The sequence below is a fragment of the Harpia harpyja genome, chromosome 5, assembly GCF_026419915.1.
Source record: "Harpia harpyja isolate bHarHar1 chromosome 5, bHarHar1 primary haplotype, whole genome shotgun sequence".
Taxonomy (NCBI): domain Eukaryota; kingdom Metazoa; phylum Chordata; class Aves; order Accipitriformes; family Accipitridae; genus Harpia; species Harpia harpyja.
The window spans coordinates 9,998,814-10,016,106 of record NC_068944.1 but is presented as its reverse complement, the minus strand read 5'-3'; the positions used below and the strand labels follow the sequence as shown (position 1 = coordinate 10,016,106).

At 40.8% G+C, this 17,293-nt stretch overlaps 1 protein-coding gene across 1 annotated transcript in view; it reads left to right on the top strand.

The window, feature by feature from the left end:
- AHRR (aryl hydrocarbon receptor repressor) overlaps window positions 1-17,293 on the top strand; it is a 93,567-nt gene that overhangs the window by 8,967 nt on the left and 67,307 nt on the right. Inside the window, exons 2-3 of the mRNA XM_052788266.1 lie at window positions 8,141-8,212; window positions 15,219-15,400. Of these exons, the coding sequence (XP_052644226.1) occupies window positions 8,151-8,212; window positions 15,219-15,400 (244 nt within the window). The 5' untranslated portion in view covers window positions 8,141-8,150. The remainder of the gene's footprint in view (window positions 1-8,140; window positions 8,213-15,218; window positions 15,401-17,293) is intronic.

Below are 17,293 nucleotides of genomic sequence, written 5' to 3'. Positions count from 1 at the left end.
CCTGAGAGTTTGAAGGTGAAACATGATACACTAATATCCCTACTGAGGGCAAGATTGCAATATGAGATTGGATGTCTTGTTAATCATCAAATAATCCATATGGTTCAGACAAAATCTTAAACGCCCCAGCTGTAGCAAAACTTTTCATCACTGCTCACACCTTACTATGGAAAGAGTAGTCCAGCTGCTGTGGCAACCCCGTATTCTCAGATGGTCTGTGGCAAAGGCAACAGAGCACCAAAGTCAGACCTGGTAGAAAGAGATGCCACTCTGCTAACTGTAAAGGATTGTACCAGACATATGCCCAATCTGATTTTTTTGTGTGTTTTTATATGTGCTATGGTCTGTGTCCTTCCTGAAGTGACACAGTGCACATGTTAGTTCTAAAAACAGCTTAATTTTTAAAACATCACTTAAAAAAAACCAACCCTGCATCTAAGCTTTTTTAAAAAGTTAGTTATTTACATCCTCAAAGCTCAAAAAAAGTCTCCTTGAACTTAATTTCAGGCTTTCTTATATAAACAAATAAAGAAAGGAGGGCTGATGAGATAATTTAGTCCCCAAATGAACTTGTTTGTGAGGGAAGAATAGTGATTGAAATTATTGTTCTGCTAGAGATTCCTGAAGAGTGTAGCTCCATAGCCTCCCTGTAGCAAAGGGCTGCCATGCTCCAAAGTCAAGCACTTGCAAATTAGGAAACCCGGGAGTTAAAGTTGAAATGTGAATTCCTCACCTAGGTGGACAGGCACTAAACTTAATCTCATACTAAAAATAGAAATTGCATATTTCTTTTTTATTATCCTCATTCACCTTGTGGTCCCAGCTCCATACTACGCACTGTTCAAATCCCGTGCAAACACATTGCTATTAATTTTGTCACAGACTGTTCTGTGATAATTGTGACTCTAATATCTAAGTACATCAAAACCACCGCTGAATTAATCTTTATTATACCGCTGAGACATATGGTCTTATTAGTAGAGATAAATCTGAAAGATATATTCTCATTTTCTCAATGCCAGGCACTCAGGAGGTGATTTTTCAGAAGACGCAGCCTTTGGTGTACGTTCTTTCAGAGCGCAGTTCTGGGCGCCTTCAGCAGTGGCACTGAACGCTCATCCCTTTTAGAAATCGGACCAAGGCTCCCAGAAAACGAGGGTTGATGCCTCTGACGTCACTGGCTGTAGTTGCGTGCCTTGCATCACGCAGCCCTCATTCCTACAGCCCCTGCACAGCCCCGATTCCTTCCCGGGGCTCTCTGAGTGGGGCAGGGGTCTAGCTCTGTCCGCTCAGACTTCTTCCCGTAATGCAGGCAGCGATGGCAAAGGAGCCTTGGAAGTCCTAATGATAATTCGAAAGCAGTGCTCCCCAGTGGTCCCTTTCTGGAGTGTGATGAAGCACAGCATCTGCCTGCAGGTCTTAGGGGTCCTGCCTGGTGACAGAGGGATGCTGAGGGTCAGGACTACAAGGATTCTCCTTCTGTCCCCCTCCCGCCTCGTCTCAGTCTGCCTCCCAGTCCTTCCCACAGCCAACTCCTTATTCCTGTGCCTTATATTTGGAGTCCCTCGTTTCTGGGTGGCAGCGGCTGGAGCAGGGAGAGCACACCAGGATGGGGAGGAACAGCGAGAGGGAAAGTCTGGCTCTGCCTTCGCTGCTCCGAGGGGAGGCATGTAAAGCGCATGGGGATGCATATGTATAGTGCAGATGCCTGTAGGAGGAACGAAGGGGATGACGTGTGCTCAGCTCGGGCAGTAACTATAGATAACTGTCAGACTACAAGTCTCCCGAGCACACGCAAACTGGATTTTTTTTCAGAAGCTCCAAATGTAGCCGAATTTGTACGTATTTTCTTTAAAGGAACTTAAAGAGAGATTTTATATATGCCATGTCAGACAACCTTAGCTGTGTTGTAAGCCCAGCGTGTGATCCCCAGTACTTGCAGAACATCCTCTGTAAGTCAAGCGTTATATACCTTTTCATGAGTCCATTAACATTTCTAACAGCTCCTTGGGTTTGTGAATTAACCTTCTTCCTTTTTCACCGGAGAGAAAATTGAGGCAGAAAAGTGAATTTTAGGGCCAGAAAGAGCCACTGTGGTCTTGTTTTGATCTCATGTATAACATGGACCATCGGACATCCTTAAAAAAATTCTTCATCACACAGGTCTGACAGTTTTCTTAAGAAAAAGAATCTCGATTTAAAAAAATGCTCAGTGATGGAGAGTCCTCTACAGTCCTGGGTAAATTATTTTAATAGGTTATCCTCATTTATTTGTAGTTTGAATTTAATTAGCCTCAAATTCTGCAAATTGGATCTTGTTAGAATTAGCTTGATCTCTGTCACGAAATGTTTGTTTCTTACATAATGTAGTTACTTATTGTGAGGAAGTTCTCTGTTGCTGTTCTTCATGATAACCCAAACAGTTTGTGCTCCTGGACTCTTGACTGTGGGGCTCGTTTTCTCAACCTTTAATAATTTTTGTGACTCTTTGCTCTGGTTTCTCTTGAAGTGTGGCTGCTTCTGGACACAGTATTGCATGCTATTTGCAAAGATAGTATGTCCAAAGCCATTATCACATTTTCTCCTAAAACACGACCGTTCATCAGAAGCAAAGCATTTGGCAGAAACGTGCTAATCACAATTAATTTAGTGACAGCAGGCAGGTGGATTCCTATTCTGTTGGTTAGCCGTTGCGAGTGGAAGTCTTTTTCCAGAGCCACTGCCTCCCAAGGTGGAAGCAACACATAATCCTCCGAAACCCCAAGCTATACTCCAGCACCATCCCTTTCTTCCTCTGCCCGTGAAGCTGCGCCGCGGTTCTGCAGTGCAGCAGGGATGAGAACACAACTTCCTTATTCCCAGGCTGCCCCTTTGAAACCTGCACAGCATCGAAGCTGTGGTCTGCACAGCCCTTTTATGTAGTTCAGACAATGAATGCGTGGTATGTGATCACATTCGGGCAGGAAATGATTCATAAAATTTAATGAAAGGAGAGATCATTGGATAATGTAACTTGACCTCCTATAGCTACCAAAGCTACCAAATTTTGTTTCCTGAGTATGCCTGCATTCAGCCCAACTGCTTGTATTTAATTTAAGCATAACTTCTGTTAAAGTGTAGATTACAGAAAGGCATCTAACAGTGATTTCAAGACAAGAGGATTCATTAAATCCTTCGTAGCTTGCCCCAGTGTTTAAATGCTCACGATGTTACAGATTAATGCCTTATTTCTTATTTGGATGTATCTGGCTTCAGCTTCACTTTCTAAGTGCTTGCTACGTTTCACGTTAAAATAATTCAGCACCCATCTTTCCCATGAAAGTACTTTACTCAAGTCACCTAATTCTGTTTTCTGTGCAAGGCAGTTTCTTCAGCCTGCAAGTATTTTTTTAGCTTCTTTCCTCACCCTTTCCAATTTCTAACATTATTTGAAAAACACTTCCACGGGAACTGTACACGCTGTTCCAGCATCAGTCTCATCATATCTGTAAACAGAGGTAAAATCACTTCACTTAGGTCAGCAACTGCATTAGCTACCTTTGCAGCAGCTCCTCCTTGGGAGCTCAGGGTATGGAGTGTATTCATTTTTCACTTTGATCCCTAATTTCTTTCAAGAATCACTGGCATTTCAGGATGCAGTCCCTATTCAGTAGCAATGACTTGCATTCCCTATTCTGAGACGCAAGTGTTTGCATTTGGCTGTATTAAAGTGCATTGTGGATAAACAGAAACAGCCTACTGGGTACTTCAGATTGCTTTGTTTCACTATATCTTCAGCATTCTTTACCAACCTTCTAAATTTTTATAACTTTGCAGATGTTATCACCAATGGCTTTGTATTGAACCTTGATGCCTGTAAGATCTTTATAAAAACCTTTCTATTTAGCAGTGATTTCTCTATGATTACTCTTTTTTTTTTGGATCTGTCACTTGACAAATTCTTTACTTACGGAAACTGTGCACTATACTACTTCATCGTGGCTTTTAAAAATCAGAATGTTGTGCTGCTAAGTTAAATGATTTACTAACGCAAGTGAATTCCTTTATCAGCTAGAGGTGATAACTTCTCAGTGAGTAAGTTTCACTCCAAAGAGCATGATATTCCATAAAATTCTGTGAAGCGGTGTCATTCGTCTTTCTTATCAGCTTTCCTGGTATTTTGCTTGGGATGGATGTCAGTCTCGCCATCCGGTGGTTAGCTGGATCATTATGTTTCCCTTCTCTGAAGATTGTCATATAGCAGCTGTCTTTCAGTCCTTTGGATTTCCCCAGCGTTCAGAGTTTCACTACGACTTAATGTCAGCAGTGATTAAATGCATCTGACGTAAGAAAGTGAATGATCATGGCTCACATCTGCCCTTTCCCAGCAATTCTGTTCCTTTCGGTCCTAGCTCTCCTCCTCCTGAAGCTCCTCAAGCTTGTAAACCCCCTCTCCTGCTGCTGGTGGGGTGGAAGGTTGCTGCTTTGGGTTCGTCTTTGTCCTCCCTCAAACAGGGGGGACAGCATGTGAGGACTCTCAAGGGTTACAGAGAGAAAGAGAAAGGAAAGAGCACAGTTGTTCGGAGCAGCTCAGTGCCGTCCCCAGAACTTCTTCCCGTTTCTCTTTCAGACGTGAGGCTGGTGGGCGGTGGGGGAAGGAGTCCCCTGCCTCCCGCAGCGGTGGAGACGGGCTGCTCTGTCCCAGCAGTGGAGAGCAGATCTTACAGACGATCGGGTGAGGGCATGGTCCAGGTGGGACCATGAATATGTGCTCTTCTCCAGTTTTTAAAAGAAATGTTTTCTTGGTCTGTGATTCTGTGCAGCTCAACAACTTCCAAATGCTGTTTTCAGCCATATTTTTAGGACCATTAGCCAGGAGCCTTCTGACTCAGTCTTTATTCCCGTACATTCATTCTCAAACTCATTTTACCTGCATGCCACTATTGGCATTAGTGGTAGTAGCAGAAGCACCTCTTGGCTGTATGTGTATCTAGGACGTTGGTGTTCAGCTGCTGAGGCAGTGCTTCACACGACGTTGCTGTGGTAACCCCTTGTCCTAATTCTGTAGAAAGTTCCTGTAGAAAGCCTGAAGAGTGCATGGTTTATTCTTATTTCATGCAAGTGCATGATTCTCCTTCTTTTCAGAGACTAGAAATAAATCTGTTGAACACTCTTACCTTTTATGCAGTTCTAACATAGAGCCATCTCCATCTAATAAGCACTCTACACAATTTTTAGACTTCTTTTGTTCATAATATTCTTCTAAAAAGCACACTGTCTTTTCTCTTTAGCGCTGCAACTTGCGAATTTTTCTTTGGGCCTTTATCTTTCTTAACCAGCATTTTACACTTCATAAATTCTAGCTCATATTGTTTGCTATTTATTTCCTGGTTTTCAGTTGTTTGAATACTGAGGTCTTTTAATTCATTTCTGTTTGCTGTCACATATTCATCAACTGAACCAGAATGGTTTTAAAACAAAGTGGTCCTTTTGGGAAATTGAATGAACTCTTAACTTTCAGTTTTCGGTTGAATTATGCTGTCCAAGTCCTTCTCCTCTTTGTAATTTTGCTCATGAAGGCAAGAGAAGGGAAGTCCAGCATGTGACACTGTTTTGAAATGAACTGTGAGTCATAGATTCATATTATGGACAGGAAGGACTCAGAGCAGAAAAGTATTACAATATAAAGAAAATATCTTTCAATCTAAGGTCTCACAAGAAACTGCAGCAATTCTTTTGGCATCTTCACACCATTTCAGTTTCCCACTGGAGTAGAAAAACCCACCAGGGTAGGTAAAATCTTAAAAACTGGCAGACTGTTGCAAAAAATGAGCTTGTAGGCTAGCCTAACCTAACAAGGTCTTTGAAGGTGGCAAGAAGGCTTTACCTCAGCACAGGCTGTGGGATAAACAAACAAACTTTCTTAACCTGAAGCAGTATTTATTGCACCATATCTTATCCCTCATAGACTTTGGCCAAGCAGTTCATCCATCTAATTTCACATGAAATTGTCCCAGTAATAGTGAAAAAACCTGTTCTGTGTACTTCTGGAATAACTCTCTACCTGACACTGAACCAGTTGGAGAATGACTGGGGTTTCCACCATGAGCTACAACTGAGAGAAGGCAACTACTGACCTATTTGTCTGATCTCTATACTATGCATCATTTTAGCATGATTTCTCAAGGAAAGAACAATTAATGGCTGTGGTTAGTTGTGTAATGTAATAAAAATGGAATGTAGATTTAGAGGAATCTGACAATGCAACCTGAGAGCTTTCTGTTGCTACAATAACTGATTTTCCAGATCAGGGAAATATGGTAGACCTAATCTATCTGAATTTAGCGAAGGATGCTGTGCTGCTGAGGACTAGTAAAGAATTGAAACTTTGGTGGAAGGAACTGGGTCAACAGCATGTGCTGAAAGGAAAATGACTGATCAGGAGGGAAACTACAAGCAGAGTTCCTCAACTAACAGTTTGGGGACAATCACATTTTTACTAAGAAATGTCATGCAAAATCAGGAGTGTACCAATAAACTTAGTTGCTTATGCCATCAATACAGAAGAGGATACAATTCTCATATAACAAAAATGAACTGGAGATTAATTGATGGTTGGGCGCTTTGGCGCTAAAACTTAGATTTTCTCCATAAACTGTGCATTTATTTATTGTAAGTTATACATGAAGACAGAGAACTGGGCATATTAGTTGACCGCAGGGTGATTGTGAGCCATGAATTTGATAATGGCTATGAAAAAGGAAAATGTAATCACACAAATATCAAGTGAGATAATTCCCATAAAGAATTAGTAGTTTGTCAATAAATATGTATATATATGCATGTATGAAATACTTTTAGATTTTACTTAATATACTGTGCATGATTATATTTGTCTGTGTTTTAGACAGATTGACTGAAATGAGAAAAAAAAAGGCTCCTAAGATGATAGGAAGAATAAAGAGTTTGTAACATGAGAGGGGAATAAAAGAGTTTGGGTTGTCCTAGAATAGAAAAATGAAGGCTGACTGAAGGTGTGACTTATATTTAAAAATACACCAATGAGTAAACACAATGGAGGAGGAAGAGCTATTTAAACTAATAGACAATGTTGGCAGAAGAACAAATGACCATGAACAAATTTAAGCTGCAAAGCAAAAGGTTTCTAGTTATCAGAAAGCTGCCTTTCAATGAAAAGCAAATTTCCTCTAAACAGTTTTTAAATCAAGTTCAGTAAGTTTATGATTTGCATTACATGACATACATGTCTTCAGTAGCATGGGATTTGATTCAATGACATAGAAATTACCCTTAGTTTTACATCTTACACAAAGCAGCAAATGCTCTTGAGATACAGTAACCTCTCAGGTGGCATGCACCCACTGTTGAACAGCACACAGCAAGGCTGAAATACTCTTTCAGACAGAAAATCAAGAGACTTTGATATTCAGCTACTCTCCAGAAGATTTAAACAGACTGAGTTCAAAAACTTGTTTCAGAGCTTGCAATGTCTCTAAGGCTAACGTGCTCAAACAGAGCAATAATAAGGCTAAGTTTTGTCTGAAAATTGTAGCCTCCATCGGCACTGCATTGGGTCCTAATGCTAACCACAATACTGCGTGTCACTTCTTGAGCTGCTGACAGATATACTTTCAGTCTTTAAAAATGAGAATGTGAGGACATGGAAAAATGCTCATTTGAATAATTGCATCCTACTTATCACAGTATCAGTAATGGAAGACAATATTCCTGTGTATTTAAAAAGCTGCAGAAAGATGCAGCAGATGATGGGTAGTATTATTCATTATTATTTGTTTAGCTGAATTTAAAAATGAGCCTAGAAGGAAAAAAAAATAATTTTGGACATTGAGTAAACAGGATGTATTTTATACCCATTTTTATACCATGTATAGTATGCTTAATTTGAAAAAATGAAAATTGAATATAAACATCAATATTCTAATAATATTAAGGTAGGAAATTGGAATAAGCCTTAAGCTTCTATCTTAACTAATGCCACTGTGCTTTTTAGTGTTGTTAAATGCCACACTCAAGGAACAAACATTTTCCTCAGTTGAACTTTCTCGGTGCTGTCATTTTGTACAGCGGTACAAAACACAGAAAACTCTAAACTAAGAAGCCTATTCCTTTTGTTTTTCAGCATCAAAACAATGATTCCTCCGGGGGAATGCCTATATGCTGGGAGGAAAAGGAGGAAACCCATTCAGAAACAGTTAAGTATCATATTCATCAGGAGGCATCACCCTCCAAACATATGTGCTAGAAATGAGGTAGAAGAAGGACTCCCTTCCTCCCATGGTCCGCTGACACAGGAGAGACCTCATCTCTTTCTCTGCGGCAAGAAACCCCTGGTCAGGAGGCTGGCTCTTCATGGTTGAGGCTGGCTCCAGGAAGGATGCTGAGCATGGGTCAAACCATCCTTACCCATCATGAGGTGTCCCAGGAGGAGGCCGGTGGTGGTTGTGGTGCGTACCGCAGCGTACTGCAGAGTACACTGCCCTGAGGAGCGGAGAGGGACAGCGCTTTTTCGTAGGCAGGTGGATTCGTAGGTGGACTAAATGTCAGCCGGCAATGGGCCAGCGGGGTGGCTGCCACCTCCGTGCTTCTGCGTTCCCCACTGCCTGTTCAAGGAGCCTTCTGAGAAGCTGTTGAGTGGCACCAGTGCGCTGGCATTGCGCTCCCCCCTTCCCCCTTCCTTGGCTTAGTCTTGCTTGGGGCATCGCTAAATCCAACATGTGCGAGCCTGGAAAGTGGGTCAGTTCAGCCAACTGAAAAAGCAGACTGGTGACTCACTTTTTGCATGAAGAACACATCATTTTCAAACCACTATTTACTATGGGATCACTTTCATTAGGAGAAAAATGGGAGAGAGGAATTGTATGTGTGAAGGCAAAGCAGAAAAAGAAAATAAGCAATGGGAAGTTGTTACTACAAGATGCTTGAAATGGGAGGAAAAAAAGGTTGCTATCACTCAAATGTAAAATGATTTCCAGATGCCATAACCACTCTGTGAAATGAAGCTTTTTAATATAATCATCCCACATCTTCTGTGTTACACTTGATTATATGGTTATGAAACACATTTTTACCGTGTTAAAATTATGAACTAGCACCGGTGGCCTTCACAGACAATTTAAGGATGAGAAGGTAACTAAAATAGATTTCCCTATTTTCAGTTCAGAACTGCTAAAAATAACCCACTTGGCTTAGAATTGTATATATTGGTCTAAAGTCAAAGGGGAGTTTCTCTGAATGTTTGAGTGAAATCTGTTGATTTTGTTTGGATTTTGGAGAGTATTTGCCTACGAACCACTTGTTCCCACTTAAAAAATATTTCTTTTAGTGTAAAATATATCATAGGTGACAATTTCAATAGACAAGATAATGACATAAGAGAAGGATTCTTCCTGCAAAACCTGAGTGTTAAATCCAAAACGTATGTATCATTTCTGCACTACTGTTCAAGTATGGATGTGGATATTTAACTTTATAACTGCATGAGGTATGGAACTGCTCCAGTACATGGAATTACCTCTCTGCAGAACTGTTTGTGCATCATAACTTTTGTGAGAAAGGAGGGAGAGTTGCAGTAGCTTTGGGAAACATTAAGCTTCATGTTTGGAGCATATATGCTAGCTAGAACTTCTCTCAAAGATGACTTCTAGAAAATGCAATGGTTAAGAAAACTACCTGCTAACAAAGGACAGAAATGTCCTCATTAGCCTTTTTTGAAGTTCTGGCTTCAACAAATCAGAAGCAAATTCTCACTTTGATGGAACCAAGTTTTCACTCTGGGAGCCATTGCAAGCAATGCTACCTTGAAAATAGCTTTGCTGTGAGATTGCATACGGGTACCTGAGCATGAGCTTATCCAGCCAGGACACAGACAATTTTGATTAAGAAACTTGGTTTTGGTTAAAACAAAGGGAATCGTTTGGATTATTAGAATACTGAGCTCCCACACCGGAGACAGCCCTCTGTTTTCTGTGGTTAGCTACTTATCACTTGCTGAGGATTTCTCAGTTCCTAGCAACACTGGTCCCTTCCTCAAACCTTATCTGTTTGTGGGCTTGGTCTCTGGTAAGCCTTTCCTGTGCTCATTCCCTCACTCGGGGACTTCCTAACTCTCATCTAAAGAGGGTCTGAATGCCCAAGACCGACTGGCTGACAGAGCTCCTTTCATGGTCTATGTATGTCCTTCAGTCCTACAGATCTTACTGACATTTCAGGACTCTGAGGTATCCCTACGGCTATGCTGCCTCAAGTAATTTATCTTGAATTTAGAAGGGTAGACAAAGCCTATTAATTGAACAGTATATTTAACCATGGTTTGGATCCATGTCGTACCATTTTTGTTACAGCTTTTTTCTCTTGTTTGATAGCATAGCACATTTTCCTCCATGGCCTTTCTCTACTTCCCCCCCCCCGTCATTCTGATAATGGAGCACGGTAGATGCTGCCACCTGTTCTGGGAGGGGCATTTGTTCAGTTGAAAAACCTACTTTTTCACAGGAAAAAAATTTGATGGGAATTCTTTGGCCAGTCTTTGTAATGATTCCTCTCTTTTTAACATTAATAGCCTCTAGAATTTAACTTTCTCTTGACAAAGTGAGCTCAGGTGCCAGTCTGAGCAGGATACTTGGATTTCTGTAGTGACTCATGGATTAGTCCTTCTGAAGGTCAGGATTTAAAGGACAGAGATGCAGCTTTCCCCTCTGCAGAACAACTGAGACATTCATATCTACCCATACTCAGTGCATCCCAGGAGGCCAACTCCCTGCCTCTCGATCAGCTTTTTGTGATCAGGCTGTCAAGTCAGGTGGTGATCCTGCAGGTGGCTTTTAATCCAGGATATCACAGAATGATATTGCTCATTATGTTGATGGTTTTTCAGGCACAGAAATTCTATTCTGAAGTAGTTTTACAGAACAGTGATGAAAATGTATGAAGAAGCTCCATGGGAGAATGCAGAGATCCACAAGACTGTGGAATAATGTGTGGAAAACTTGTTTTACTGGGAGGAGCTAATATGTTTCAGTCATCTTCTCTACACAGAACTAGGAGAGACTATCTTCATTAGGTTGCCATTCTTCAGACAATACATGGGGTTCAAGTTCTATTTTTATACATGCAAATAAATAAAAAAACCTAGCTGTTCTCCTTTTGCTCCAAAAAGCTTCCAAACAAGCTCCATTAGATGTGGTCTACACTAAAGAATTTTGGCTTTTATGAACTCAGTTCAAACACCTGGAGCTCGGACTGAGTGAAAATTTTCCATCAGATACTCTTTTCAGCCAGAGAACCGGAGTTTTGACTAAAGGAAACATTTTCTACCAAGTGTTTGTTTCCTGTGGAAATCCAACATTTTACTGGTAATTCAAGCATCTGAAAACTAAAGAGATCTTGTTTTTAACCTCAAACTAAAATCACTGTGCTGAAATTAATACTTATACTAGAAATGCTAAGGCAACGCTTCAGGACAGTTACCATTTGAGAGCTTCAGCCACTTCTTCATCTCAAACCCTGGCATCTTGTAAAACTCTCTCCCTCCACAAAACATTTCTTGTAACATTTTACAGCTCTGCAAAGGCAAGCTACAGCTGCCCTAGCTCTGAGTGTATCTATAACTGCTCCAAACTGCCCACTTCAGCCAGAACCGTACCAGTGCCAGGGTAAACAGAGACCTCAGGAGGTGCAGCTCTCTCCTGCTTCCTAGCTCTCAATTTAAAGCCCTCTGCGGCATAGCCCTTCCTCTTACTTGGCATCACACTATCCCACCTTTCATCTGCTCTGCCAGCGTGATGTCTTCTTGACCTTCATTCGGTCCTTTGGGTTCGTAGGAGATGGTGAGCATCTGCACATACACAGCTGGCACCAGCGCTCGGCTCTGCCAGGACACCTATGCAATGCCCAAGCACAGCTCAGCGGCTGTGGGTGCTGGTCAGTACGTTCATGATAATCATCTTGCTGTTACTTCGCACTTAGCCTATCTGTTGCATCTCATGGTCTCTCTCTTCCCTTTCCCTTCTCACTGAAAGCTTGCCGTCGTAGTAAATGATTAGATTTTTCTCGGTTTAGATCATCTGCTGGTTTTAACACTTCAGCATACTTTAGGAACTTATTCAGAATGAACTTTTCGTTAACAGGGTAGGGCTCCCGCAGAGGGTAGTGAACAGCAGACAGAGCTGTAGCTGCAGGAAATTCCTCTGCAAGCTCACCAAACTGGTTTACACTAGTGGCGGTCTGTGTGTCATGGGCACACTGAATCATTAAAGCGCAAATGGCTCAATGCCTTATGTACCACCGAAACAGAAAATGTTCTCTTCACCAGCTCTCACTCGCTTCCTACCAAACACGGACTGGTGATACGGGTCTTGTACAGGTACAAGTACTTGTTACTGCAGAGCAGAATTTGAACAGTTTAGCAATGCAAAGAGGGAAATGCCAGCTTTATTGTTTTAATTACATGTGCTACTTCATTGTACTAGTGTCGTATGAAAAGCAGGGTAAAAGAGGTATCATAGAGTGAGTGCTATGGCTCTGTTTAGACCCGATTTACACAGTCTGAGAATCCCTGTTGTAACACAAACACAACAAGTACCTTCTACTTTCAGCTTAACATAAAGGCTAGAATTTCCATTTGCCTCAAAACAGCTCATTGAAGAATTTTCCTGCCTGCTCTTTTCTGTTTATGGATAGCTAAGCTAGCCTTTCCATGGAATTTGCATTGTTTTAAATCACATCCACTTGGCACCTAATTACCATTTACATCAAAACCCTGTTTGTTTGGATTCACTCCCTTACTGAATCATTTCCTTGAGTTTTCAGGAAGACTCTGGCCTGAGCTTTCTCCTGTAGTCTTTTTACACCATTCCCTGCAATCTCCAGAAAACTGTTCCTTACGCTCAGTACAAATGCAGTCCACGTAATTGCCTCAAACCATACCTCTCTGGCACAGAGCAGTCACTTTTTTATGTGGTAAATAGGCTTGAACAATTTCTGTTTCTATTCCATGTTAGTCTTGACAATTTTTACCCCTTGAACTCATCAGTCTAATTTTCCTTATTGGCATTAATTTTTTTTCCTGTCCTAAATTGCTTCCTTGCTTCAGCTGGTTTGTCAGATTTAAAGAGCAATTAGTAAAAGCTTATGTTCTTTAGCTTCTACTCAACTATAGGCTATATTCCCACAAAATTACTGCTTTCCAGAGGTCAGACGTCCTTTTGGTGTCATAGTGAGGATGGCTGAGCTTCAGGGTTTACTCCGAAAAAGTCAGTGCCCAGTATGTACACTCTTTTTTGAAAAACAATTAATTCTGGAAAAGTAAAAAAGAGTATTCCTTCTTTGTTGATTGCATTATTTGTTCCATATTTGAAAAAGCAGGAATTATATGTTTTCACCAACACCTAACTCAAACATTTTTTCATTCATGCTGTCCATCAGTGTTGTCCTGTTAAAATGAAGTGAAGGCTCTCAAAAGTAGCAATGAATTTTTCATACCTAATTTGGTTTAAGAGGTTTTTCAATTAGCAGCAATCACATGTACAAAACTTTAATCTTTTTTTTACTCATTCCTAAGCACAGTATTATTTTTTTTAATCACAGTTACAATGATAAATTAAGATTGCACTTACAAGAGGGGAACACGCAAATGTTGTAATTTAATCCTTTAACCACCTTGTGAAATACTAATGCTCAAAATTAAAATTATGATTGAAAAACATAGTAAATGTGTGGAGCACGGAAATGCAGTAGTGAAGTGCTACCAATAATGAGTTGTACTCTGATTCTCCACTGGAGCACCAGCTAAGCTGCAGAAGGTTATGATCCTTGCCTCGAGTGAGGTGAAAGCGGAAACTGTTAGCACACCCATGTTTTCCTTGCCTACCATTTCCCATTCTTGAGTATTTTTCCATCTTTTCCTCCTTTATTTTTCTCTCAATGTCTCTTATTCTGGAGAAGGTGCCTCAGGAGGAACGTGGCAATGTGCTACGGTAAGAACTTGAACAAGGGCATTACGAGAGCAAATGGAGGACCAGCAGACACAGCACTAAGTCCCCTGGGAGATGCTAGCTCAGCTGTAGCACTGGGCTGCTCTACTCCCTCTGAGATCATGGATCCATGTAGTTTATGGCTCCAGTGGCCTGTGGCTTATTCCTGGATAACGCACTTGACTACTGCTGGGTCCGGCAATGGCTGTCTGCTGGAGATAACCACCTTCTCAAACTTATCACTCAGGTCTTCTTGCTTAATTGACAAGACTGTGCTTTAGCACTGGCCACCCCTTGCTGTCGTGCTGGAAATCAGGTTCCCATGACTGCGTGCAAGTGCACCAGCTTTTCCTTTTCTCCCTCTTGAGAACAGCATCTTATGTGTTCTGTGAGAAGAATATCAGGAGACACCCCAAAACTGAGCTTCCTCATCTGTGATGTACTTCATCTTAATGCATGTTTACAATAGCTTTTCTGAGGTATATGGTCCTGTCCACTGCAGGAGAGGGACAAGAAATGGGGATGGACTAGGAACGCTTGGCTTAGAAATCCAAGTAACATTAGTCTTTATGTTTTGGGAGGAATATCAATGTTCTTTAAAGAGAAACCAAATTCTTATCTTTGTTATCACTGATGTAGGAAGGTAAATGTGAGAATGTTCACAGGATTTTTAAGCTTGAGGAAAGAATGTCTCTTCACCTTGCTTCCCATACTTTTTAAAATCACGTCTAAAGACAGGGTCTTTCCTTAATTATCTCCTGACCCACAGGTTAACTTTTGAGTCATTAAATGGAGGGAACTAAGTTGCTTTGAATGAATACAGTGGGTATTGAATGGGTTCATGCATTAGTCACGGTAATTTTCCTCTGCTGTTCTGACCCTCATTTGTACAACATAGATGAGAAACTGTTTTTCCTGGTATTGACTAGAACATGGAGATAGTACCCATTCCCCTAAGGTGAGAGGGTCCTGAGTAAGAGATATCAGTTCTTTGCCTGTTTTTCACTGGGCAGATGTGAAAAGAGAGGCCAATGTCCATGTCTTTGCACTATGGCAAATGCAGAATGGTAAATCTCTTTTTGGCAAGGGACAGAAACTTTAAAGATTTTCATACAAGCTGGGTTAAATATGCCTGTTATCAACTAATTGCATACAACATCTCAGTCTCCGGTTGTACTATCTATCCGGAGGTAAAACAGGTAATCGAAAATGTGTTCTCCACCACAGAAGGCCTGCAGTTGGGAATGAAAAATCGAATCCTTCAAAGAGACACAGGGACCGTCTGAACGCGGAACTGGACCATCTGGCCAGCCTTCTGCCTTTTCCACCTGACATCATATCGAAGTTGGACAAACTTTCCGTCTTGCGCCTTAGTGTCAGCTATCTCCGAGTCAAAAGTTTCTTTCAAGGTAGGTCTCTTTAAGATATCAATATCACATTAAAAGTCTCCCTCTAATTTATTGCTGCTTTGTACTAAACCTGAGTAAAATTAAGAAGTAGAATTATATGGATAAAGGAAGAAAAAAGAGATTTATTATTGAACTTATTTTGTGCACAGGATGTTGTGTTGGAAATTTTGTGCATTTCCTCCTATGCCATTTGTGTGTTTTTCACCAAATAATGGGATAACCCCCACCCTTCCTCAGCAGGCTTTAGGAAACGGGAAAACACGACTGTAAAAGCCCTAAGCCAGCCAAGAGTCTTGGGGCAGATGTAATACCTGTAGATACTTCGAACTCCCTTTTTAAAGCTATTATCGTGCATGTTCACAATGCCTGTTTAAATACGATGTGAAAGTCAAGCAACTACTGTATTACCTGTGTTTGCTATATGCCAAGAGGAAATGGGATTGCTTGAAAGGCCAAAAAGATTACTTTCTTTCAGGATAAGCAATATCCAAAGTTTAAAGTGTTGACTAAAGCTGTAATAGACTACGCTTTTTTTTTGTAGCTGTCTGGCACACCGCACAATGAAAGCCAAATGTGCATGTTCAGATGTACATAATAAGAATTCTTCCAAATTTGCAGACAGTTTTAGTTTCTTCTGTTGCTGAAGAGTTCACAAGAGCAAAATCCGGATTAGGGATTTAACGATAAAAATCCTCTCTAGAGTTGTTAAAAAAAAGGAAAAAAAAAAAAAGCCTGTTTGAAGCAGTATAATTGACCAAAACTTATAGGGTGGACTGCAAAGATAAATGGAAGTATTTTTTTATGGACTTTATTTTTCCTTTACTACTCTCTACTACTCCTTCCTGTTGCTATTCCTTATTATGCACAACGTATGCAAGGGAGCCCTATATTTTTTTGGTTTTGACTGGAGAATAATATCTGTTGGTTGGTTTCTAGCTTTCAAAATATATTTTAGTATAAAAGAAATGCCAGTTTGAAGAGGCTTTGGCAGACTGCAGGGCATTTTACAAGCTGACATCAGATTACAGATGATGATATTACTGATAGCAGGAGCCTCCCGTGTCAACTGTGGCAGCTGGTTGCCCAGCCTCCAGCATCCTGCAGTTTACAGAGTGCCTGTCTTTCCCTTTGAACACATACCTGAGTGTTACAGCCCCTTCCTCTGAGCTTTACTTTCATTTCTGTTAGATTCACAAGCAATAAACTGCCTTCAGCTGCCTTTACTACTCTTCTGCCTGAGTTTCTAAGATTCATTGTCTCCTTTTTTTAAAGGGATGGGATAAAAAGAAAACAAGTAAAGCCAGGCTGCATTACTCAGAAATGTTCCATGTTTCAAGAGATTTCATTTAATTTAATCCCCAAATTACCTAATTGAACACATAGTTTGTGTTCCCTTCATTCTTATTTTTAAATGTTTACATCATGAAACTAAGGTTACAGAAAGCATTGTTTATAGTAAAGGAAGGAAACTACACGCCATTTTAAGACAAGAGAGCAGGCTGGAGCTTCAGAAGGGTGGAGTGGAGGAGAGGTGAGCCATGGAAACAGAGCTGAGTGAGGAATGGGTGCTAATGTTTGTGTAAGAGCAGGAGCTGCAGCCTCCTTCATGGATGTCACGATCTACTTCCTTGTAGTTGTGGAGAAATAAGGCAGAATCTGATTTTTTTTAAACAAAAACTTTGGGAGGAAGTCACCTAAAAAAGCAAACAAAAAATATCTATCCCAGTGTTTCGATCTTTGTTGTGATGCAAGAGGATAGAAGAGCAGAAATGGCTGGTTTGTGGCCTTTTAAATCAAAGGATGGTACTAAGTTGGGAGCTGTTATAAACACTGTGCTGGTAGAGAACAGACCAGTGGCATACAGAGATGTTATAAAACTGGATAAAATAAAAA